This window comes from Cebidichthys violaceus, unplaced genomic scaffold (assembly GCF_023349555.1).
Source record: "Cebidichthys violaceus isolate CVI_PGR_0920_01 unplaced genomic scaffold, fCebVio1.0.p SCAF_1, whole genome shotgun sequence".
In the NCBI taxonomy this organism is placed as follows: Eukaryota; Metazoa; Chordata; class Actinopteri; order Perciformes; family Stichaeidae; genus Cebidichthys; species Cebidichthys violaceus.
Window position 1 is genome coordinate 21293892 of NW_027176262.1, and position 25442 is coordinate 21319333.

The 25442-nt window shown below is 40.3% G+C and overlaps 2 protein-coding genes across 12 annotated transcripts in view; one reads left to right on the forward strand and one right to left on the reverse strand.

Moving 5' to 3' along the window:
* The window catches only part of LOC137875533 (serine/threonine-protein kinase DCLK1-like), a 40475-nt gene extending 34906 nt beyond the window's left edge, over nucleotides 1-5569 (forward strand). The window contains exons 11-16 of one of the 2 annotated variants that reach the window (XM_068714881.1): nucleotides 314-447; nucleotides 623-700; nucleotides 861-957; nucleotides 1098-1178; nucleotides 1286-1399; nucleotides 3292-5569. In XM_068714881.1, the coding sequence (XP_068570982.1) occupies nucleotides 314-447; nucleotides 623-700; nucleotides 861-957; nucleotides 1098-1178; nucleotides 1286-1399; nucleotides 3292-3456 (669 nt within the window). In that variant the 3' untranslated portion in view covers nucleotides 3457-5569. The remainder of the gene's footprint in view (nucleotides 1-313; nucleotides 448-622; nucleotides 701-860; nucleotides 958-1097; nucleotides 1179-1285; nucleotides 1400-3291) is intronic. The other variant, XM_068714890.1, reaches the window with a different exon arrangement.
* Nucleotides 5505-25442, reverse strand: part of nbeab (neurobeachin b) — a 190953-nt gene continuing 171015 nt past the window's right edge. For 8 of the 10 annotated variants that reach the window (XM_068714813.1, XM_068714796.1, XM_068714823.1 and 5 more), the window contains 10 exons: nucleotides 24118-24285; nucleotides 19395-19484; nucleotides 18186-18378; nucleotides 17225-17296; nucleotides 16911-17066; nucleotides 16012-16182; nucleotides 13359-13460; nucleotides 12809-13005; nucleotides 12119-12270; nucleotides 5505-7270 (listed from right to left, as the gene is read on the reverse strand). In XM_068714813.1, coding sequence (XP_068570914.1) covers nucleotides 7180-7270; nucleotides 12119-12270; nucleotides 12809-13005; nucleotides 13359-13460; nucleotides 16012-16182; nucleotides 16911-17066; nucleotides 17225-17296; nucleotides 18186-18378; nucleotides 19395-19484; nucleotides 24118-24285 — 1392 coding nt within the window. In that variant the 3' untranslated portion in view covers nucleotides 5505-7179. The remainder of the gene's footprint in view (nucleotides 7271-12118; nucleotides 12271-12808; nucleotides 13006-13358; nucleotides 13461-16011; nucleotides 16183-16910; nucleotides 17067-17224; nucleotides 17297-18185; nucleotides 18379-19394; nucleotides 19485-24117; nucleotides 24286-25442) is intronic. The other 2 variants (XM_068714833.1, XM_068714804.1) reach the window with 1 other exon arrangement.

Sequence of the window (25442 nt, forward strand, 5' to 3'; positions counted from 1 at the left end):
GCAACTGCACTTTTTATTTGAGCCTTTGCATTTATTATATAATATTCATGTAATGATTTAAGCAAAAACAAAAAAATTATTCTACAGAGACCGCCCGTATTTGCGTTGTATCTTTTCTGGTACTTTTCCAAAACGGTCTGTTTTTACTGTAATGCAATTGCAGCAAAGTCCCTTCCCAGGTCTTTATTTCTTCTATTCTCTGCACTCAGTGTTACCTAATTTTATAATCACGTCAAGCTCATTAATGAATATGAATTGGAGACCTATTTACTTGCAGTTTCTCACTTTCTCTTACTGTCTCATTGTTTCACAGGTGTTTGAACACGAGGACGGTAGTAAGTCTCTGAAGCTAGGTGATTTTGGCTTGGCTACTGTCGTCAACGGGCCCCTCTATACTGTGTGTGGCACACCCACCTATGTAGCACCAGAGATTGTCGCTGAGACCGGGTGAGTCAGAGTCCTCATCCGAGACATGATTATTAAGGCATTTGCTGTAAAAAGAAAGTAGAACAAAAGAAACATTTGCCCAATCAAAAACTTCTACAGTAATTCTTGTGAACTATTGCTACTTGCAGATGTGCTTAGTCTTACTGATACCGGATAGCTTCCTCTTCAATTACAGGTATGGCCTCAAGGTTGACATTTGGGCAGCTGGTGTCATCACTTACATACTGCTGTGTGGCTTCCCTCCTTTCAGTGGGTACGTGCTCCTGTATCAGGGTGTTTATTTTGAAGTATGATGTTTTAACCACATTAAATTGTCATTATTCAGAATGTCTAATGTATGCCATCACATTACAGACTATTATGTGGAACTTTAGTTTGAGCTTCTAAAATACCTGTTGTTTTATTTTCTACAGCAGTGGTGAAGATCAGGATGCTCTCTTTGAACAGCTTTCGCGGGCCCAGCTTGATTTTCCTGCTCCATACTGGGACAGTGTTTCTGAGACTGCCAAGGTTGGTGCCTGGAAGTGATCTCCTCATCTGCCATTGTTATTCTCCATGTGAAACGCCACAATCTTTCAGTGGTGTGTTGAGATGGTGTCTCACATTAGCCATGAGTATCCAGTATAATAATGTAGCCTGTCTTTTTTTAGGATCTGATCACTGGGATGCTGCAGGTAGAGGTGGATCAGAGATTTACGGCTGTACAGGTGCTCGATCACAGCTGGGTCAACGTAAGTTCAGCATTTTAAAGTTAGTCCTTTCACCGGACTCACCTGTGTACATACAAACATGATAAAGCAAGTAGAGTTTCTGAAGCTTTGTTCTTTGCATTTTCCAGGATGATGGCGTGTCAGAGAACAAGCACCAGCTGCCTGTGGCCGGGAAGATCAAGAAGCACTTCAATACCGGGCCCAAGCTCAACAGCACCACTGCAGGAGTGTCAGTCATTACAGTAAGCTCTGCACCCCGTCACACACAGACACTGCATGCATCTCTGCATTCGTAGATTACATTTGGGCTCCTTTTTTATGTGCATTAGCAATGATGCTTTAAATGTCATTCAAAATTGCGAAAAATCATTTTGAACCAGTGTCCCCTATATGCAACTGCAGCTTAAATCCTCATTCTGTGCCAAAGCTTTTTAACTTCATCCTTTGGATGTCATTGAAATTCAGTCGTGGTTCAGTTGAAACTAGCATTGTACGTTTGGCAAAGCAGCAAACTACTCCATTAGCCATATTCTATCTTTTGTCATTCATAATTTAGTGACTTTCTGCTTTGTTCTGTGTATACACCAGTTCATCCGTCTGCCTCTTGCTGCCAGGGTTTCCTGTGTGTGCTATGGTCTCTCATCCACTTCTTTTAGATGGACTGTCAGCACCGTCATTAGGAGATCTTATGAATAACAAAGTTGGCCTACAATGAGACGGTTTCCGTTCATATGATTTCTTAAATAGTTGGAAGTAATAGCTGGATTTTTAGGTTTGGCTGTGTAAAGTTCACAGAATGTCAGTTGACAGTGACGTGACAGTCACATTTTATGCCAGTTTTTGCTCTCTCAACACAGCAGTTATAAAATCAGTTCAGAGTTGAGCACCTTAATGCTAATCAGGTCAGTGATTCTTGGAGTTCAAGGTGATCCTCTGAGTTGCACTCGTCTCTCTTTGCTTAGCTGCACCAGGACTTTACCATCCAGAGGTCAGTTTCTTTGGCCCACAAGCATCATCCAGGATTGTACTAGATAGGGTATGACGCAGCATAGCACAAATATGCAGTCGACCGATAGTGGACTTTGAAAAGGCTGTTATAATACAGATAGTTTGGGGCAGCAAAAAGCCGATATTCAATTGATCAGCCGTTACCAAACCGTAATAAACATCTGGGTGAGAGCCTTTTTATTTTTTTAAAAGAGAGAGGTGAAAGTTTCACCATGACATCAACTAGTAGTTCTTATAGGCCAAGGTGCTGGCAGTCTTCATTTACCACCTTCAAAGGGTTTGGCCCATTGCCAGACAATGAAGCCCTTCTCATGCCTCGCCCCTTATCTAACTCATCAAATGTATCACTTTATCATGTTCCTTCATTTCACTAGTGCTGTAGCTGTTTGTTCAGTTTAAATGCTGTTTACTTATTCTGCATAGAAAAGTTGCACATCCATTATGCAAAGTGTAGTCATAAAAAGTATCACACTATAGTATGAAACTTTAAAAAGTCATAGTATCGAATGCCATTAAAATTCCAGGAAAGATTAATAAAAAGTCATGTTATAGCATGCCCAAAGAATCTTGATATTCATAGAAAAGTATGCCAAGTATATCATAGTATGCTGTAAAAACAATTCACTCTAATAAAACAGTCATAGTATGCCATTAAGATATCGTACTATAGCGTGTCACAAAAATGACATTTAAAAAGTCATGGTATATAACACATTTCAATATAGTATGCCATGAAATATTCATTGTATAGTATTCCATGAATACAGTATGTCATTCAAAAGTATTCTATAAAAATATCACACTATAGTAAGTCACAGTATGCCATTAAAAAAAAAATCTTAAATAACTCCTTAACTAAAAAGTCATAGTAAAGTAAAATACATAATGGCAGACCTTGTTGTTGCCCTGCTTCTGTTGAAGTCTGCCCTGTTTTCTGCGTCACTAAACGTTAAACTCTAAAGAGAAGAGTAGTGCGGTTAATGCAGCTTTTTCCACATACAGCTGCATGCTAACTTTAGCTCATCTAACATTTGCCCCGTGTCTCACTGGTGGTTGATTGGATGCCACTCCTCATCTCGAGTCATGTGGAGCACCTAACAGTGGCTGCTGTGTCACCCTCTCTCAGACCACGCCACTTGATAAGGAGAAGCAAGTTTTCCAACGGAGACGCCACCAGGATGTGAAATTCGCACCCCACCTACCACACGGTATCGGTGCCAACACCTCTGAGACTGAGGACTATTCCCCAAGTTCGGCTGACACTGTTCGTTCACCCACTTCTCCGTTCTAACACTCTCCCAGAGGCCACAGCCCACATCTACCCCTCTGGAAGTAGGAAAGGGTGGAGTGCAAAATGGAAAGACCCAATATTGGGTTCAGTCTGCTGACCTTAGGCTGCATACCTACCTGCACCTATTTAAGTTTCCCCCAGTCATAATACTTTTACTTTAATTATAAAATGCATTGATGATCTCTAGATCAAAGAATACAATTTAAGAGCATGCAATAATTTTTTTGAAGTTTTCCTTTTTCATCTCTTCAAAAAGGTCACAAAACTGTAAACGCCTTATATGTTCACCAAACCCTGGTTCATTGTAGTACCCTAGAGCCCTCTACTGGTTTATAGTGTATACTGCAGGAAAGACGGCCTGCTTCATGAAGCACGTAGCTTTTTAATGGAACATGTAAATAAAAAACATTCAAACCTTAGCTTTTAAACATTAAATTAAATGATTTTGTGATATGATGGTAAATTCAACTTATCGTGGTTTAAACACCAATGCTTGTTTAACAATTACTCTCAATACAACAGTAACAGTCACCTTCCTTTTAGATTTCTCTGTGCCGAGGTACTTAAGGTTCTGGTGCATAAACCTTAGGCACATTGTTTAATACGACTTAAGAAACTGAAATGACATGCTGCTATATTGTACCGTAAGCATTATCCGTACTTAAAATGTTTTTTTTTTGTGTAGGGCAAATATTGTCCTGCCACCCAGTACCATTACTTTTATGAGGGTGGTAATCTTTGACTATTGATAGTCCAGCTCACCTGGGTGCTTGAGGATGATTATTGAAACGGTAGATTTGTTACACGTCTGTTTGAGTGGTTGTAATTCAGTGGTGGTACAGATGAATGTCAGTGCTGTGTAGTTGGTAGTAAGTGCATGTTTAAAGCCTGGCCTTGGCTTATATGGATTTAAGTACAATTAGGTGTAGTGCCCAATGAACACAGTATCAAATTTGTCCTTTGAAATGCTGGAATGAGTGACAATGGATCTATTGCTGGTATTATAGGCAGTCAACTGACACACTTCTCTATCAGATGGGAGCTATTGGCTCTTGTGCAACGTGGATTTTTGTTTTTTTAAAGAAACAAGTTAAATGTTAAACAACAGTGCTTCCAGTAAAATCCATTATTTTAACATTTGTTCAGTCAGTAGTAAGAAGTCTTGCTCAACAGACTGTGTTCTCTGACCACTTCATACATTGGTTCACCAGAGACCGTTTGTTGGTGTGAATGTCCTGTTCCCTTCATCAGAGACTGTAACTTGCATGTGTGGTAATATGCATCCTAAATCAGTTGTATGGTCTTCTACTGTTTGCTATACGCCTGTCAGATATCAAGTCATTTCTGTTGTCTTTGTACATGCTGTCTTGGTGAATGCAGTTCAGTTAAGGCAGACTATAGTCATACCACAGCCAAGTTAAAACTTGTATACACGTATTTAACAGAAAAGTAATATCACACCGCTAACTTTGTTGTAAAAGGGCTTTTAAGTTTTTGAATAGAAGGGATTGAACCAAAAAGCACAAGGACAGAAAGTTGTGATAGTGACTTTTTGGGAATGTTTTGCTTTCAAGAACCTTTTTTGTTTATATACATTATGACAGAATGGTACTCTAAGACAACTGGGAATGTCAGTATTAGGTGGAAGCGGATGAAGAATGTGAATGCTGTATTATAGTCATCCATATTCCATTACTGTAAGGATGTTAAAAACTATTTAGATTAGAAAAAAAACATTAAAACAATTGATTGTAGTTAAATATAATTCAAACAATGTAGCGATCTGCAATGAAACCAAACCTGGGAATAAAAAGGATTTAATTAACTTGTGAATCAGCGTAACTGTTTTTGCAAGATGACTTGTGGTGGACCTACTAAATCTGCAGCAACAAATTTAGACAGCAGGTGGCAGTATAATCAAACAAGCTTATGACATCTTATAATTCCATTTATAGCATGCATTTACTGAGCACTAGTTATAGATACTTTATCATGGGATTGCATTAATACATGCATGAATGCTTTGGAGGCAGGCACACATACACAAGTTAAAGCTCACTGGTATATTTATTCAGTTTTATTATAAACACAAAAAAAATAATGAAAGCAGCTGAATTTAGTTATAATCACAAGCTTCAAACATCCCACCTCTTTCAAAATGTATGCAAAAACAATTGATAATGCAACAAAAATATATAAATCATAGCATATTTTAAAATATATTACACTAAGTCAAAATGCACTGCTTAATTGTAACATGTAAACAAAATTGTTTTTGTCAAACAAATTCACAATGAGAATTATTTCACAGGACAGCAACGTGTAAACCCATAGCCTTGATTAGTTCTGAGCATGTCGAACGTCAGCTTTGGGTAGAGTGGTGTCTGGCAGCACCATTGGAAAATCAGAATGCAAACTCAAAATGTATTTGCATATTTTTGTTCATTTTAAATTCTCAACTCACAGCGACAGACTTCTCCAATTAAATGCAGACACAATAGCTTTCACATCACCAAAAATAGACCATAGTCATATTTGTAACACTTCATCCATCATTCGATAAATTGTCAGGCAGCTGAACTCCTTTACAACAACCAAGTGATAATATTGCTTACCAATGCACGGTGTCTCAGCATGAACTGGTGTTCATGAATTCACATATCCAAAATAAACAAGCAAAACTTTTTGCAAAAATAGGCAAACCGAGATGGACAAGTAACAGTACTAATGTTTGCATTTACAACAATTGTAGACTGCCTTTTAAAATGACACTTCCTTTGACAGAGGTTCTTACAGTTTTACCACAAACACCGTAACAGTCATGAGATACCGCTCAACAAATCTGGTATTAAATCCTCTGGATATGTTTTTGGAAGAAGCTGAAACAAACAAAAGATTGATAACTGCTGTTTCAAATGTCCCACTTGTATTATTTTAATTCTGTCATTGATAAACCAAATGGTCCTCGATTCAAAGTTAATATGGAAATATCACAATTTATTGTCATGATTAAAAACAAATATTTCACAAAGGACTAAGCTCACACTGAATTTTACTTTTCTTCCACATAGACAATCAAATACAACAAACTAACAATGAACATTTTGTCTTTTCACATACATTTGACCACTGTTAACAATGAGCAAACAATGGCCATATACATGTATTATTAACCAACTAATATCTGAAGTTGAATGAAGACAATTTTACATAGCTCGTGTGATGGAAATGTTGGTAACATGGTGGCTAGTTTAACAGCATTTAGATCTTTTTCTCAGCCTTTACACTGTCCATATTTACAGTATAAGTTCACTTTTTTTTTTTAGAAAAGTGTTCCCAGTGAGATATGTATCTGCCATACAAATGTTGTATAAATGTTCCTAATGAGGATTCATTTTTGTTTTGCATTTTCACAGTTTAAAACAGGAACGTTAACGCTTACATGTATGTTTTAGTAACTGTGATCTCAGTCTCTCTTTGCCCAGAACAACAGAGCTGTTTGAGTTGGGGAAATGTGTCAGCTGGTGCTCGGGTAAGACATGAAAACCGACAGACACACATAGCAACAAGTTTGCCTTAGAGGCCACATGTAAACACACCTTGTTCTTCATTAGTGTCTCCATGGTGATGTTCTCTGGCTCTCCTCCATCTTCTGCAGCACATCTCGGTCACTGGTTGGTAGGTATTTCTCTTAATCCTCCTGCTGCATTGATCTGTCTCTCCTCAGTACCTGTTCTGATGCTCGTAGTGCCATCGGTTGAAATCAATGTTAAATGCCACGATGCTGCCGGAGGCCATGCCTGTGATCAAAGTCCTGAAGAGCAACAAAACCATGAAATGACATCCTAATGTCAAGAAACCGCTTATAAACATAGAAAATCGCTACATTAATCTCATCATTTTGTCATATTGTGATTTATTGTATTATGTTTTCATATTTCAAAAGGTATATTTATACATGCAAGGAACTAATGTATTAAAATGTGTTCATTGACAAAGATTACTTCCATAGTGTTGAATGAAATGAGCACAGGAGGTCATCAAGGGCTCTGACTTTAAATCACGGGGTTCCTCTGACAACTGAAGCAGACCATTGAGTCCTAGTATCTTCCTGCCACCACTTTGCTCTTGTGTCCGAGGCTGACTGGTATGTAGGAAAAGCAGCTGATTTCACAGGGTCGTCTTGTACTGCTACAGCCCAAGGGCTTAAATGCTCAAGTACAATGAACAGAGCAGCAGCAGAATGTGCCTCTGTAAATCCAGTGGCGGTGCATGGCTCACTTGTGTTACCTAATGTCAACTTACTGATGGGAGATGTTGTAAATTAATTAAGTAGTGCTTAATTTCAGTAAAAAGAAATCTGTGAACAAATTCCATCCTTAATCGAACCATTCTCTGCTTACCTTAACAGGTGGTGCACTTATTTTGCTCAAGAACCAGGCCTCTGTTTTGGGCCGGACCGTAAGTGCTGAGGGGCAATTGACCGGTGGTTGTAAAGTGTAGCTTGAATGTTCAGACTCTATAACCTCTCTTGACTGCCAGGGTCACATGATGACATCAGGCTTATAGCCCCAGAGCGAACACTGTTTCCTCTACGCCGCCAAGCCAGCTCCCATTATATTTACTCCTTACAAATCTTGCAGAGATGCACATGTTAAGGAAAAACATGCTGCCGACCTGACAATAGACTTTTGCAGTATCCAAAATGTTTTGTTCCTATGGCAACTGTAGGTTCTATTTAAAAGAAAAGCATGGTGGATATTCCACTAACTAAAATGCACAGTGACATTTAACCGCAGTTAAGATGCGTTAGCATCGTAGCACACACAGCCACCAGTAAGCGAGCCCCTCCAATGATTCAGTAAAGCCAACAACACGTCTCATTCTTATCATTCACTAAAATATACAAACCATTTGGATTTGCCTCTCAGTAGGGTTGGGCAATGTCTATCAAATTGGCACCTGAATATGTCTAAAGTGAAACATTGCGCCGGGAGGCACTTAAAGAAACTATGTACTATGATCGTGTTCTTTTATGACCTACTATGACTTTGTGTGATGTTTGTATGAAATACTATACTATGCATTTTGAGGTTTGTTTGACTATACTATGACTTATTGAGACATCTTTTATGGCTCACTATTTTGTGATTTTTTTTTTTTTTATACAAAACACTATACTGTGAAATTCTTATAGCATAATATACTATGATTATTACTTATGATTTTTGATATATTGCATGTCATAAACAGTGACATTGTTGTGACTTACTTCTGGTCATCAAGCTATGATTGACATTTTCATGAATTTGTTCTAACATTTTTCAAGACATTCTAAACCATTTAACACTTTTAAATGACCTTTTTATTAATTTATTTCATGAAATGTAGAGATGTTTTAATGACGTACTATTATTTATTATGGTTAATTATACTATGACATCTTGTATGGAATAATATTCTACTATGACTATGCTTTATGACATACTATGATTTTTTTTATACGACATACTAAACAATAACTGATGACATTTTAATGATATACCATACCATGACTTTTTGTGCCATACTCTAACAGAGATACTATGCTAAGACATTTGATGCTTATTTGTGATATACTATATGACTTTTTTTAAGCTTACTGTGTGACATTTTTTGATGGATTTATATAACATACTATACTATGAATGTGTGTGATGTTTTTAATTACATAATAAACTATAACTTGAAATGGCATTATACTATTTTTTTCATTATAAACTATGCTATGACATTTTTTATGATACACAATACTATGCTAGGATTTTTTTTGACAATTTTCATGATATGTACTTTTGACTTTGTGTGAAATTTAACTTTTTCTGTGACATTGCTTTCATAATATTCCATACTAAAGCTTTTGTGTGAAATGTTTTGACATGCTATATTATGACTTTTTATATTATAATATTTTCATGGCTTTTTTTCAACTAACTACACTATACGATCACTTTCTGCGACATGCGATACCATGACTTTTTTCTACATCGTATGCTATTGATTGACTATAATATGACTTTTATCCACATACCGAACTATGACTTTTTCGACTACTATATTATTATTTTTCTGTGCCTTCATTTTGGACTTGAGTGGGTATGTTTGCCTGGTAGTGGTGCTTCACATTGCTGCTAATAATCGTCACGGTCTCTGAACATATGAGGATGAGACACACTGGTTTTAAACTGCTCGTGGGAAGAATTAACATGTAGGAGCCTGTCCATTGTCGGTCAAAGACTCTGGTCTCACTGACCACTTCTCTCTTTTTGGAGAACACCATGTGAAGTAACTTCTCTGACTCGCATACCATTCTCCAACTACTGGGTCTGTAGCCCGTCTCTCCTGTATGTGTAAATCTCACTCGAGTCGGGAAGTCTATCAGAATACACGTTTGATTGGCTGAGCAGCATCACCTGAGATGATTTACAATGCATGTAATTGGTCTGGACCGCTGAATGAATGCCGTAAAGATTAAAAGAAGTTAAAATAGAAGCGCTCCGTCAAAATGTAATTATTCTCTATTGGTTGTAGGTCCAGGGTCCAGATACAACAGCATCTGGGACCGGATCCGGACTGTGGTCTGCCTATTAGTGAATCCTGGGCTTTACTGAGACATTTACATGACTTTTTTCGACGTAATATACGAGGATGTTTTTATGACTTTTTTCATCATACCATACTATTACTTTTTTTGGCATACTATGCTACGACTTTAAAAAGAAATTTAAATTCCGATGTACTGCAACTTTGTGACACACCGCCTGGTACGGCGGTTGCACCACCCTAAGGCTCTACAAAGGGTGGTGAAAAGTGCTCAGCAGCACATCACCAGGATGGAGCTGCCATCTATCGAGGACCTCTACGAGCTTTGTTGAAGGGAACCTGGGATCTAACATTTCCATTGTTGAACATATGTTAAATAAAAAAACATGAAAATTGTTATGTCATTTCTATGATGTTATTTAGAAAATGTATGGCATTCAAAATATTGAATTGAATGACTTTTAAAGTTATTTTTCTTTGACATGCTATACTACGACTTATTTCGCCATACGTAATGATATTTTCATGGCTTTTTTTCAACATACTATACCACCACTTTTCTGACATACAACATGATCAATTTCTGCGACATGCTATACAATGACTTCTTTCTACATCCGATGCTATTAATTTTTTCCACATACTATCCTATTACTTTTTACGACAGACTACATTAAGACTTTTTAGGACTATAGACTGTATAACAAAGAATGGATAATATATTTTATGTTCATTCTTCACACAGGCAAATCAAAACCAGTATGTCTCATATGTTCAGAGACCCCGACGATTATTAATAACGTGGAGCGCAACTACCTGACAAAGCACAACTCCTTTGAGCAAACATACCCACTCACAATCAAAATGATGTCACAGAGAAATAAACCTAAAAGCCCAATGTGATCAGAATCCTAACACATTCATTCAATGCCCAACAATGATGTTAACGAAGAGGAATAGAGCTGAAACAGGTGGTTTCCGTAAACACAGATATAGTCCCTGCACACAGATTACTCTTTTTAGAAGATGAGGCGAATATAATTGCATAGCTTTTTTGATTGACATAACTCCACACCTGAATTAAATGAATATAAAGTTGCAGGGCAAGGAAAATTCACTTAAATTCATTTTTCTCAAATTAAGTTTACTTATTTAAAGAGTAATTTTTCAAAAACTGTCTGTCATGTATTTTTTTTTTTTTTTTTAAATCCAGCCCTTATTGTACTTGAAATGTAAGAAGAACCTTTATTTATTATTAGAGTATGTATTACTTATCCAATAAATATTGTTGCGATATTATTCAATCGAACGTTCTTTCTTTTGATGTGACAGTCAGTTGTACATAGGTTGATACAACTGCTGGGCTACTTGAATATATATGAGGAAATTCTCTCTACCTAGACCTCGCTGAATGTTAATTGAATACTCCTGTACTATACTATGACTTAATGAAATACTACACAATTACTTATTTCATTAATCATTTGGGGGGCTAATTTTTGTATGATATATTACACTATGTATTTTGGTAACGTTTTTCACTATGATTTTTTTCTGACATGCTATGGCATAACTTGTCATGATATTTTTGTGACATATTATACTTTGACCTTTTTCATGTCAAAATACACTGCAACGTTTTTTTTATTACTATGAATTTGTATGCATTATTTATGACATGAGATACTAGATTCTGATCATATTTACATTTTTAAGGCATACTATTCAGTGAAAATGTTTATGGCATACCATATTTTTTCACATACTATATGACATTTTTTGTGACAACCTATGTTCAGAAATATATACTATGACTTTAATTACGTGCTACTCTATGATTTCTTTAGAACATTTTGAGGTGAAATCTTTAATGGCAGACTATACTATTCATTGATTCAAATATAATGCATGTATTTCTTGCCACATTCAGGGGCTGCACTAAATGTTAACGAAGGCCAAACTTTGAGAAGCTATACTGTATATGATGAGTGGGAGGCAAAGCATTAATATGGTTTTCTGTATACATTGTCTCAGCTCTTTGTGGCCTCAAAACTGCTACCATACAACTGTCTGCTCTGACCTTTGATCGTGTGACAGGTCCATAGCTCGGATACCAGCATCACAGCCAGGGTAGACGTAAAGCTGTTTGAAGTCACAGGCCTGCCACACCTCCACCACACCATTATCCCCACCTGTGGCAAGGTTGTGGCCATCACTGCTCAGCAGAATAGCCTACAATTGGTACAGAGAGCAGTTCAACATGTCACTTTTATTGTACCTTGTAACGATAGTCGTCTTGCTGGAGCATGTAAAAGATGTAATTGAATGACAAATGGCTATATACACAAATTGAACACCAACATTTGTGATCGTAGAGCTTCATGTGCAATATGAGAATAACGTGCAGCAGCGATGTGCAGTTGCTTTGTACACTAAGTGTTGTACATATTTCAGATGGATAATGGTAATAATACTATTTAAATAATTATAATAATAATATTTACATCTCAAAACCTGGCAGGGACGACTTAAATTTCCCTCCCCCTAAAACAACGTATATTATGACCCAGGCCATGTAAAGTTGATCCACAAACATACTCTATCAGTCAGATTGCTCTGTTCACAGAATGCCTCAGTATTTGAATCCAAGCTTATATACTTAAAGATTTGTAGCTGCCCACTATTTGAATCGTTAAAGTATCTAAGACTGCAGATGAGCAAAGATACATTCACACGTCTAATGGATTATACTGGTGTCAAAAAGTCCTACCCTGGTGGAATCATTGACTTCCATCTGTGCCAGCAGTTTTCCATTAATGCTGAAGTTGCAGAAGCGCCCCCTCTCATAGTAGATGATGCAGTGGCCCTCACTGGACACTGAGATGAGCCGGGGGCACTGATAGTAGTCTGGTCCCTCCAGAGCCCGAAGCAGGTCCCCTGTGATGGTGTGGACCAGACATGGACCTTCTGCCGAACCGAAACATACACAGACAAATATGAGCAAACTGCTATCATGTAAAACATCTATGCTGTCTTTATAAATCAGTCAATAACATGTCTACAGTTCTACAGCGTGCACAGAGATAGATTCCTTGTTCCACCACTTTCTGTGAGGCGTTTGCATGTTGTTCAGCTGGGTAAACATGCAGGTCTAGAGTTTTCATTGAAATAAAATATCTGTCTCTCTATGTGGGTTGGTAATAGACTGGTAACCTAAAGTATTGTATTCCAATCTGCCAGCTCAAAGCACGAGTGCCCCTCACTTGCTCTTTCCTCTCGGATGGTGATGACATTAAAGGGGAACAGAAAAGTACACTGACCTTTGGCTCCGCTGATGACCAGGCCCAGCTCTGCACAGACGGACACACACACAACTTCCTGGTCATGACCCGTCAAAACTGCTCGTGGTGCTGGATAGTCACCTAAAGAATGACACATGTACAATATAATAAAACTAATGTATTGGCTTAATTGATTAAATGTATTGAATGACACTGAAAACATCACCTAAAAAAATCTGAATATCCAAATAGGTGATCAAAATGTATTGGTTGAATTCCCAAAATTAGGAATTCTGTGCAATGGTCTTCAATAACCACCACACCTTCACGAGGGAATAAAGTCAAATCACATGAGAAACACAAGCACAGTGATTGTGACACACATCTGCGAGTAGGCAGGTCCCTTTGAATTGTCATGTAAATGCGAGGATGCCCACTGATGGCAGCCGAGCCACTTGATTTCATCCCATGTGTCACATGATTGATGATGACCAGGGGAGAGGTTAGTGAGGGGAGTTCCGCGGCACCGGACCCGACCTCTTGGCTCATTCAGAAACGCACTGATCTCCAATACTGAATAAAACCTCATCATGTCCCTAAATACAACTGCGTCTTATGGAGAGTTTAACATATTGAATCCATTACTAACATAATGTAATCAAAACAAAAAATGAAATGCAGACCAAATGCAGCCAATGAAAAGCAAATAAACTGTCTAAAACGTACATGAAGTATTAAACCATAAAGGTAGGGGAGGAGTTAGATTGGAATTCAACAGAAAAAAAAATACTTATATTTAATTGTATATTTTGTAATATTCTTTTATTTTTTATTTTATTGTTACTTTTAAATAAGATAATCACACTACAGTTTGTGTGCTCCACTAGTGATGTCAAACTAACATATACACTATTTGGTGGTGTCCACATGTGACTCAAAGTTCAGCCAATTCAGTAAAAGTTTCTCTATCCTCTGCGATAACAGTTAAGTCCTGATAGATGATGTGGACATGTGTCAGACCGCTCTCCTCCTCTCTTATCCCCTCCTCCTCCTCCCCCATCATCTCCTCGTCTTGCTCGGCATATCGCCTCTGCAGCTGTAGCGGTCCAGTCAGTGAGCTGGACTGTGATCGATGCAGCACAGTCCCTTAGAGACCAGGACCTGAGCAGCGCTGTCAGTCCCAGCACCCACTGCTGAGGGAAGCTGAATAGGACAAGTGTCAGAAAAAGCCTCCAGGGGGAAAAAGGGTCCTTGTGCAGCTCACCTAACCGACAAAAGATTCAATCAGCCTGCATTGCGTACCCCCCACCCTCTCCTAGCCCTTGGGACAAGCCGAAGTCACCCACCACAATTACCCAGTGCAAATATCCCCTTGCACCAGTGTGATGGGCCGAATCTGTGAGGCAGGGCCATGATTGAGCTGGAAGTTGTTTTAATTATTATACATTTAAGACCTTTTGGGGCGCTTGTGAAATCAATTTCTTTGGCATGCCACAGGGATGAGGTAGCAGTGATCCGGAGGGCTGCTGCTACATATTCACACAACCTTCAACCAGCAAAATAGAAAATGGAATAGGTATGAAATCACCAGAATGAGACTAGAAAAGATTGTTCAATGAAAAAGCAAATAAGTACGGGAATAAAGAGGACTCTGGTGCTCTGTGTGGTATATGACATTATTTTGAGGGCTTCAAGTGTGAAGACATGAAAGGGCAGTCGGGGTTTATGCCTGCCATCTATATCTGAACATGACTGATAATGACTCGCTGTAGATACTTGTACAATGCCGTGTCAAACATACAGTATGTAAAGTTTTTAGCCGATTCTGCACTGCCCCTGTTCCTTCACACAGTCCGGGCTCCCACACACTTGCTCTGCATTCTAGAACCCAGCTAGATTGTTATCTGCTGCCCAAAGTGTTTCTGACATCATGATATATTGATTAATTATTGATAAGACATTGGAAGTGATGTGATTGAGTGAAAACACATCCTGTGTCTTGTTTCTTGAGATGAGCCGTGTAGTTTCCTTCTCCATTGTCCATTTGAAGATGCATTGTAAGCACTAGCAGTGTGAATATCAGGGGAATACTGTTTGCCAGTGCTTTTGCCCCTTGCTAATTGGAGGCATCCAAGCTGAAATTCTTAATTAACTGTCGGAGCCTCTGTGAAGTTAATTAGAGAACACTTGCAACTAAACCGGAGCTCCTAGAATCTGAGGCAATTTGAAATACAAAATTGTTATAGCACACACACACATACTCTCCCCATCTTCAGTTTTCTAATTCCACACCATATATGGTGCTCCTCACTTGAAATGTTCTGTATATCTGTTTCCCCTACCCTGATGGATTGTTTTGAACACACACAATCAGTGAGAATATGCAACTAAATGAACAGAGCAGAAGAAATAACACTGGGGTCTACCATTTTGAATGCCAAGACATCTGGAGTCCTCTATTTGAAAGCAGCACTAATATATCATATCTACAGTGCTGATTAATGATCCCCTCTCTATCTCTCCACATTATTTGATTTCTAGGGTAGAATGCCTTTTTTCCCCACTATTGATCAAAGCTTTACAACCAAGTATCATTTTTCACTGATGAAATACTCAACAACGTAAAAAGATTCCTGTAACCTTGTATACACTCTGTGTGTGTGAGCATGTGTGTAATCTTTCTCTTACTCACTGTTATTGGGATTGTCGCCGATAATATGGTGCCGTCCACTCCAATACCACAGCAGAAGTGTGGCATCCCTGGACCCAGAGACGATGTAGCAGTCTCCTCCAATGTAGGACTCTGATCTGGCCAGACACGTCACCACGTCCCAGTGGCCGAAAACTATCTGGGTCAGCTTGCCTAAAGGAAATATGTACAAACATGTTCTTGGTGTTGATAAAAAAAAATTGCGAGTCAGATGTTTCCGAAATGAAACACGATAAAAAGCCCCACTAGCCCCCCTGTAGTTAAGGGAGTATTGAATGAAATAGTGGAAACATGTTTTCGATGTGATTAAATCAGTAGTTCCCAGCCTTTTGGTTTGTGACTTCTTAAAATGAAACAATGTCTGCTTGTTACCCCTCATCACAGTTTCTGGTTTTAGTGTAGACAGAGTTGAGCAGTCCAACCCACAATAGTGTTTTTTCTCTCTTAGTTTGTAATATCTAAACGATTTTTGTAGGCGGGAAGAGTTGAACGTTTCCAGTATTTAAGGGAAAAGAAAAAGAAGAAAAAGAAACAACAGATCAATCCTCTTGTGAGATTCATCTCTTCCCCTTGTGGCTGTCGTAACCCCCAAGTTTGGAACAATTTAGTTAAATGCTGCTTGTCAAGTTGGAGTGAAAATAATTGATATAATTAAACAGGTATGTTGCTGGTATTATCATTTTGCTCCCAGGGAATTATTGTCAATGCAAAGGAAATTAGCAGAAACTTATCAGTGAGTTCCAGTGTATTACAGAATATTCATCAATTTGTCTACAAGGCCTGTCAGGAGAGACAATACCGTATTATTCCTATCGCAGCACTCAGCCCTCCACACATCGGCGCACACCTCTACAGGAAATAGAGTTTACACTGTAACCTACCTGTCTCGGAGGAGTACACACGAAAGCTCTTGTCCCAGAAGCCACACACCAGTATGTAACGGTTGTCAGCTGTCACCACAAAACAGTGTGTTGTGATTTGGATGCTCTGGTCCACTAGGTCTGTGATCTGACGCTTGTTGCTTCCAGTATTGTTGGCTGTGAAAGAAAAAGAAAAAACAGAACTCATGTCAATAGCTGAGGTGTTCAAGTTATTAATTAAGACCCTTATAGCTAAATCAGATATAAAAGCCAAAGGTCCATTTTTTTTTGGTTTGATGGTGTTTTCTCAATTCAAAACAAGGAAGCTTACTCACCAACCAGAGCATCCATCTCTATAGGAAGGTGATGGGCCTGCTCAAGAGAGTAGCCTGGTGCTCCTCGGAGACCTGGATTCAGACAGGGATACATAAGGACATTATTTCTCACCGCTGCATGTGTGCATTCATGCATTCTTAAACACACGTGCGTGCGCACAGACACACACACACACACACACACACACACACACACACACACACACACACACACACACACACACACACACACACACACACACACACACACACACACACACACACACACACACACTCTCCTCCATCAGGTCGATCAGAAAAATTTCCATCTGTCTTACTAGGCGTTTTTGTCAGAAGTGTCAAACTGAATGGAGACATTTCATCCATACAATCTGTATCTGGAGCCAGTTTCAAAACGGCAACATGCCTGAAAATATGGAAACCATATTATCATCATTATTCTGAAAAGCCAAACCACATTTCCCTCCTCTCCGACAGGATGGCAAGGGTGCTGCAGCTGTGTTCATTAGTGTGGGAGCAGCCAGAGCAGCCACACAGTGCGGACTCTTTGGTCCTGAGCTCAGTGTGTCTCTACAGTGACAGATGGGGACGTGTGAGGAGAATGTGGCGCAGTTGCGGCCTAATTTCCTAGTAACCATTGCTTTGGCCCTCTGACCCAGAGGTGAGGCTGATTCTCAAGGAGGGGCTCTGTGGGTAATGTTGTTCACACATGTCTGAAAAGGAACATGTGGAAACACTCATGGTCAGCTTACCTAGGAGGTGCTAGCCTCTCACATAGCCAGCTGGCTACAGCTCTATTATGAGTGGTGGGCAGGTTTGTGTGAGACAGTGATGAAGTGATTTTACAGGGCCACTGCTGTGGTAGGTATCACATGTGGTATTGCACTTTTCTTTTTTTTTTACAAGGGCATATGTGTATGCTTGAACACAGCACCTGCCATGTGTGTTGAGCTCCACTCACCAACGGTATTGTGCCATCGGTTGACGGCAAATACGCGGCTGCAGGTGACAGTGACCACAGCAGGTATGGTGAGATGGGGCAGGGTGTTGGCGGCAATATGGGTTACCGGCGAATTGGATGGAAACTTCAACACCATGATGACATCCTGCTGCATCTGGTCCTTGAACATGAGGGGACTCTGTGGAAGGAAACACTATTGAGTAGAAGAGAGAAAAGACGGGGTGCAAAGGATGGAGGGATGTAATGGTGGTATAGGAGGAGGAGTACAAGGAAAGAGGAGCGGGAAGAGGAAGGGGACGGAGCAGGAAGGGAGGGGATGGAGAAGAGGTATGAAAATATCGGAGAAAAAGAATGGAAAGAACCAATTAGTGTGGAGGTTGGAGGAAAAACTAGGTTCAGGCACAGAGGAGAGCTTCATGCACTGCCCCCTTTGGACAGTGCAGTCAGACGAGGGACTGGTCAGACAAGGGTAAGACATGGAAAACTGAGATGGCGTATGCTGTAAACATGAGATGGTGCATACATGACACACATGTATCAGAAAGATTGACATTTGTCCAGAAAGAACCATTAAAAGAGGCTGCATGAGTTTTTGAAGATGCGCTCATTTCACCACTGTAAAAATTCAGCTCAACCTTTAGAACACTGGCTTATACTACATGTATAGCATACGTAAAAGCAATGGAGGTGATGGTGATCCTGACCATACTCTGAGTTGTGAGCCAGATTTAGCTCTCATCTTGTCCCAAATTTGGAAGGCTTTTGACAGTAGCGTATGAAAATATATACGTCTGTTGCAAACGTAGAAAATGTATCTAAAATGTATCTCTTACAAAGAGAGAACCATGTTGAGATAATGACGAAAGAGGGGAGCTACTAGGCCAGTAGGGAGCACTCTTCCCTTTACACCACACTGCTAGTAGGAAGTAACAACTATAAAACAGGTTCTGGTATATACAACTGGTACTGAAAATGTGTTGTTATACTGTGGGTCTGTGACCTACATGAGGTAAGCCCTTTGAAATATTTAACTTTTATATATATATATATATATATATATATATATATATATATGGATAGTAATAAATCAGGGACAACACAGGCACGCACACCATCACCATCCAGGCTTGCACAGGTCGACACATCCTTTCTCACACACACCACCACCAGAGGTGCATGGAATTTTCCCAGCATGCTCGTGGCTCTCACCAGGTGCATGGCGGAGCTGCGTGGAGGATGTGGCTCAATAAGCAACTGAGATGGCGTCTGTCCAAAGCTCTGGATCTGTGCCTCTGTGGCCTGCGGGAGAGAGAGAGAGAGCAGAGAAGGGGAGAGAGAGAGAGAGAGAGAGAGAGCGGCTGTCACAATCAATATGCATCAAAGTGATGGGTCAATGCGTTACTTGACAATGCAAGCAAATCCTAACTCAGCCGTGCTTCTGAGGAAAGGGGGAGGTAAAGGAAAAGGGGAGCACTCCCAATCCGCCTGGGTGCTCCTCCCCCCCCCCCCAAGCCTGCAGAGTCATCCAAGTGTTAGTATGGAAGAGACAAGCCTTTTCCTATTAACATGCTTCAGTTAACCATTCCCATTTCCAGGCGCAGGGGCCCCCACTGCATAAACGTTAACCTGGAGTGACATCCAGCTAGGACTGCAGCAGGCCGGCCTGCTTTTAGATGTTCTTGTGCTTGAAACAAAGGGGAAAAGCATGTCCATGCGCACACATAAGTATGAAACAGAGGCACAAAATCACACAAGCAGACCAAAGCAATTTGGCAGAGGGTACCTTGATGAAGGATGACTTATTGGTTATATAATGTGAGTATGGATGCTTGAGACAAAGAAGAAAAAAAAACTAAAAACAGCACATGTCGCACCAGGAAAAAAAAGCTGGAGGAATCAAGCATTTACTATAATTAGAAAATAACTTCCTTTTATACAGACAAAAGATCTCCCTTGCCTCCAGTGAGTGAGGAAAGAACAAGCAGTAAGAGCTGCTGAGCTTGACTGAAAGTGGGGCACTCCATGGTGGAAGTGATTGATGTGACTGGAGCCACTTCCACCATCAGAGGGGAGCTTGTAGACGTCCGTCAATGCCACTGTGCACAATGGAACATACATCGCTCAGCCTCTCGCCCGCCCTTCTGACTGCCTGGGTGACTAGCCCTCATTTTTCCTCCGCCTGTACACACCACTCACAATCAAAAGGACCTATTGGGTAGCACATGCCACAGAGGGAGATGTGGGAAGGGAAGTTTGGAGGTGATACTGATTCAGGACAGGCCACCTGCAAGCCAAACAGTCTCCCCCAACACCCCCTGGTCACTTCCTATCTTTCGCAGCACCAAAAAAGGCGCTGTCCACACGGTTGAGCGCTGTCGCACTGCAGTGAAAGTTTCGTGTGAGTTGGTGAGCACATTTGGCAACCATTAAGTGCTAGTCAGTGTTTCTTTACAACGCAGTCCGTCAAGTAATAAGCAGCTGACATTATGGCTATTTAAGGTTAGGTTTGGGGTGAGGGTCATGATGTCTGTTCAAATAAAGAAATTTGATACAAAGATCAGAAAGACTGAAGAGGCCATGTGGACAGCATCACCATATTTCTTATGATGATTCTATTAAAAGGGAAACTGGGCAGCTGCATGTCCCGTTTTAGTTGTCTTAGACAACCTTGACACCCAATAATTGTTTCCAGAGAGCAAGGGGAATGATTTGTTCGTATGTGTTGGTGTTTTTGTGTGTGTAGGGGGAAGGGAGTCTGACTTGTTGAAGGTTACCTCAAGTACATGTTCCTCCACTGTACGATCAAAACATGTCAATATTCTTCAGGTGCTTCAACACTAATCCTCTCTGAGGTATGTCAAAAACGTATCTCTATATCTCCGTTTGAGATGGTGAGCACTTAACAGGCAGTTCATTAGTTTAAGTCACTTCAGGCTCTGCTTTTTTGGCTGATAAGTGACACTTATTGCCAAAGCCATCTGGATGATCTCCCCTCCCAGCAACAACTGCCTTGCTTGGGTGAGCACCAAACATCCGTCATAACACACCGTGTCTGCATGTCTGTCTGTGTGACTTTGTTCGCATCTGATTTTGGCATGAGCGAAAGGCTTCAGAGGTGAGCGGCTGCAGCTCTTTCTCTATCTGCTGCCTGGTTCCCAAACTGGTGACAGAGAGACTCCGTGGAGGACGATCCCCCCCCAACAGCATCCTCCAGTGCACTCATGCAATACGGCAACACAACAGCTCTGTCAGACAGAATGCAAACATGGCCTTGCAGTGACCCGCTAAGAAGCGTGGGATCATGCTGAGTCACGACACCTGAGATCAGCGATGGCTAGTACAAATATGAAGCTGCTCAACCTTTAACCTTCTGACAGACTCTGCAGATCGCAGAAGCAAATTGCTTTCATTAGTTAATTCTGGCTTTTAAGTAGTTAAACTGATTCTAAAAACAGATAAAGCAGCACAGAAAGCATACTGACACATGCCAATAAACATAAACAAACTATTAATGTAATTGTGATACTCCCTCATGTGACGACACTGCTGCCCATCCTTTTTTTTGTTTAAGATAAGCTTAGTTGGATTTATTTAAGTCCTTAAGTACTAACAAAGAATTAGCCTGAGGGTGTTTCTTGAGTGACAGCTTGGGAGTTGACATGAGCACTACTGTATATGTGGGAGCAGAAATGTCTCAAACAATGTGTTTACCAGTGGGTGATTATCTCTAGTGCAGTTATCATCAGTGACAATGTACACTGATTCCTTTTCCATGTGATGCATATAAAAGAAGTTTCTTATCATTAAGGTCAAGCATTTAAACACTTGTGTCCCAACACCATGAGAAGATCAAGGTGAAATCAATTTAAATAAACCTCAGCTACTTCAAACACTTCATTGGCTAGCCACAGCACACTTTGTTGTCTCCGTCGATTCAGAGGGGACGGGAGGGACAGTGGCAGCTGAGGAGGAATGGAGTCCCACTGATGAATAATTTGTCTGTTTACTTCTGAGTGACACAGCGGTCTGAATCAAGGGGTTGCTGTCATGTTTTTCCATAAGAGAAGGCTGTCAGGGGGAGCACTGCATAGAAGGACTGCTGTTCCGGCAGTGTGCCCAGTAGACCCGTCATCGTGCCCTCAACCAGAGGCCCGGCGGCGTGTCAGAGGGTGTCATCATTTCAATCTGACACACGGGTGGAAATTATCTCTCATGACCTCTAATTTATCGACATTTCAAATGCCTTAATTGTTATGACTAACGCCAGATATGCAGCTTCACCTGTCAGGCCCAGAATGAATCAATACCCCGGAGTCAATCGTCACATTTCAGCAGGTCTTAGCGAGACATTCATTGGGCATTTTTCCATGCTCCACCTCACTGACTCAGCCAGGCAGCTCACAGACCTGGCCTGTGCGGGATAGAAGGAGTTGTAAAAAATTATGTGAATGATGACACGATAAATCCTGCAGAAATCACCAATCAATCATTTCACTATAGACTGTGAAGGACATTGCTCAACTTGAATCCAATCATTTCATAGGAGAGAATCAAAGTACAGTAAAACTGTTGTAATGTAATCAGCCTGAAGAAATACTGTACTTGGGAAATTATGATACTGGCTTTAAAAAAATACTGATAAGTTAATATACATTTTTTTATTTTCTACACTATATTTTTTTCATGTTATTGTTAAAAAATTACAATGATCTCATTTGGAATTGCCAATCATCTGTGCAAGGAAAGACAATTATTATACATTAACTGCACTGTCTAGACTTATTCATAATGCATTCTTAGGATACTGCTTGGTTTTAGAGTATGGAGTTTAAATATACAAGGTTATACTTTATGTATCAGGGAGAGGAAGAATCTATCTGGAATGAGAAACATGATTGAAGGTATGAAGGCTTGTCGTAATTAGTGCTCATCATACCAGCATTACATCAGTTGCAATTAGCTGAGGCAATTTCTCTCTCCAGCACAAATACATTCACATGTCACAATAGCGACAACATCAACTGGGCACAATTAGGGAGTCTGAGTAGCAGGCTTCCTAATGTGCAACTAACTAACAGTACTGTCATCTCTCAGGGTAACAGTAGGCGGGGTGTAAGACAGCTAAAACCCCTCATGCAAAATATGCTAAATAAAAAAGGCATCACCTAAATCTTCCTCAAAATGATGGAAACCAAACCTCTCACAATACGGTTTGGTAATTAGATCAGCCAAATATTCTGCAGGTGATTTGCATAGTGGTCACTTGATAAATAAAGGCGCCCCTGGAAGTGACAGTATATAAATGACTTGTTTTGCAGACAGCAGATGGTGGATATCACAGGGAGAGACAAGCTCAAACTGGAAAGTACCACAATGCACGCCAGCTGCTACAGTCTCTGGTCCCCTTTCCCCTCTACGCAATTAAGCTATTCACGAGTAGTACAGCCGAGCTAATAGATATTCAATTAATTTGTTAAGAACAAAAGGATTCAGTCCCTCATCTATTGACAGAGTGACCTCTGTTGATTGATCAAAGAGCTCAATGAGATTCATTGATCTGATTAAGGAAAGGAACATACAGTATATTGAGCACCAGGAAGAAAAGAGCAAAGAATCCCGATGTTAGGAGGATCTATGAATAATGCGGACAGATATTAAAAGATTACTGTTTATCTGAGAGAGAAAGAGGAAATTAATAACTCATGTCATCACAAAATGATGCTAATCCCAAGGCAAACTCGATGACTCAGCAGCTCTGCCAAATTCTCTCACGGGCTACATTTGCATGACACAATAATTGATTGACAGATGCGTGATATGAATGCTCCCGGAGCTCCAACACATGCCAGGACAAATAGAGACAGGAAGTTGTGCCTATGGTAAATAAGAGAGGGGGGGAGGGGCTTTGTCTCCATGGCAATGTGTGCCTTACCTCTCTGAGCAAAGGGTCAGTGATACTGTCCAGCTTGACGGAGCCCTCGTAAGTCAGGTAGTGAAAGACGTTGAGGGCACGCACCGCCTCCGGGCCTCGCTGCTTGTAGCCGAAAATAAGGTCAATCCACTGATGCAGCTGACATGACACAAACTCGCTTTCCAGGGCCTGTGAGAGAAGTACAGGGCAATTAGAGGTGAGAGGCATACCAGCAGCACACGGGCCAAAAGACAACACAAAGTGTACTTCCACACAACGAAACACAGCCTACTTTACTTTATACACAAGTGACCTACCAGGGCATTACATCACATACAACCACCCAAAACTAATTATGAGTACTGTAAGATTTTTGTTTTACTCAAGTTAAACAAATAAACATTTGACTGTTTTACTATGCATAAATACTATTTATATATTATATATAAAATAATAATGAGGAAAATAAAAACAAACTGTATCCCCTCCTTTTAAGGCAATCAACTAACTCAGGACAAGCCTCTCATATCACATTTCTCTGTCTACTTAAAATACCCAACAGGCCACGTTTGCATGGAGACAAAGAAATTGGTTCAAATCTAACAGGGATCCAGTTTACTGTAAAACCATCCGCAGGAGCAACATTGATAAATTACTCGTGAGCATTACAAGAGAGATTTGATTTCTTGTGGGAGTGTTAGTGAGAGATTTGGGATATGATTCAATGCTGATAATTATTCTAAATATACCAATGGAAGCCATGCAATGGGGGGTTGATGTATTGTTCCACAACACGGTACAACATAATTCCAATGCATCCTGGTGTAAGGCTTTGCTAGAGGAATTTACACTCCTCCCCTCCCGTCAGGAATAACAGCCATTACCAACAAAGCCTGCTCGAGCACACAGAGGCAGAGTTTGCCACAGGGCATATCACTTCAATTGAAAGTGGCACATGCAAAGATGGGAAGTGGGAGGAAGAGAGAGAGAGAGGGAGGGAGTGAGGGAGGAAGGGACAAAGAGACGGAGGGAAGGGAAAAAGAGGTAGAGTGAGACAGAGGGGAGGCAGAGAGAGAGATTCACTGACAGAAATGAAATAATAGAGGAAGCGAGAGTGTGGGCTAGCTAGGGATCAGAACAAAAGAAAGACAAAAAAATGGAGGACTATGAATGTCTGGGCGTTGAATACACTGGTCTGCGAATGTAACAATGCAAGGCAGAATCACACACATGTATCCTTCAACAGGGGGAAAATATCTTTTTTCAGTCATCCTCTCTCCTTGTTTTGGAGATGCAGACATGCCCTTAACAACTCCCCGCCTATCCCGTCTCTCTACCCTCCTCCC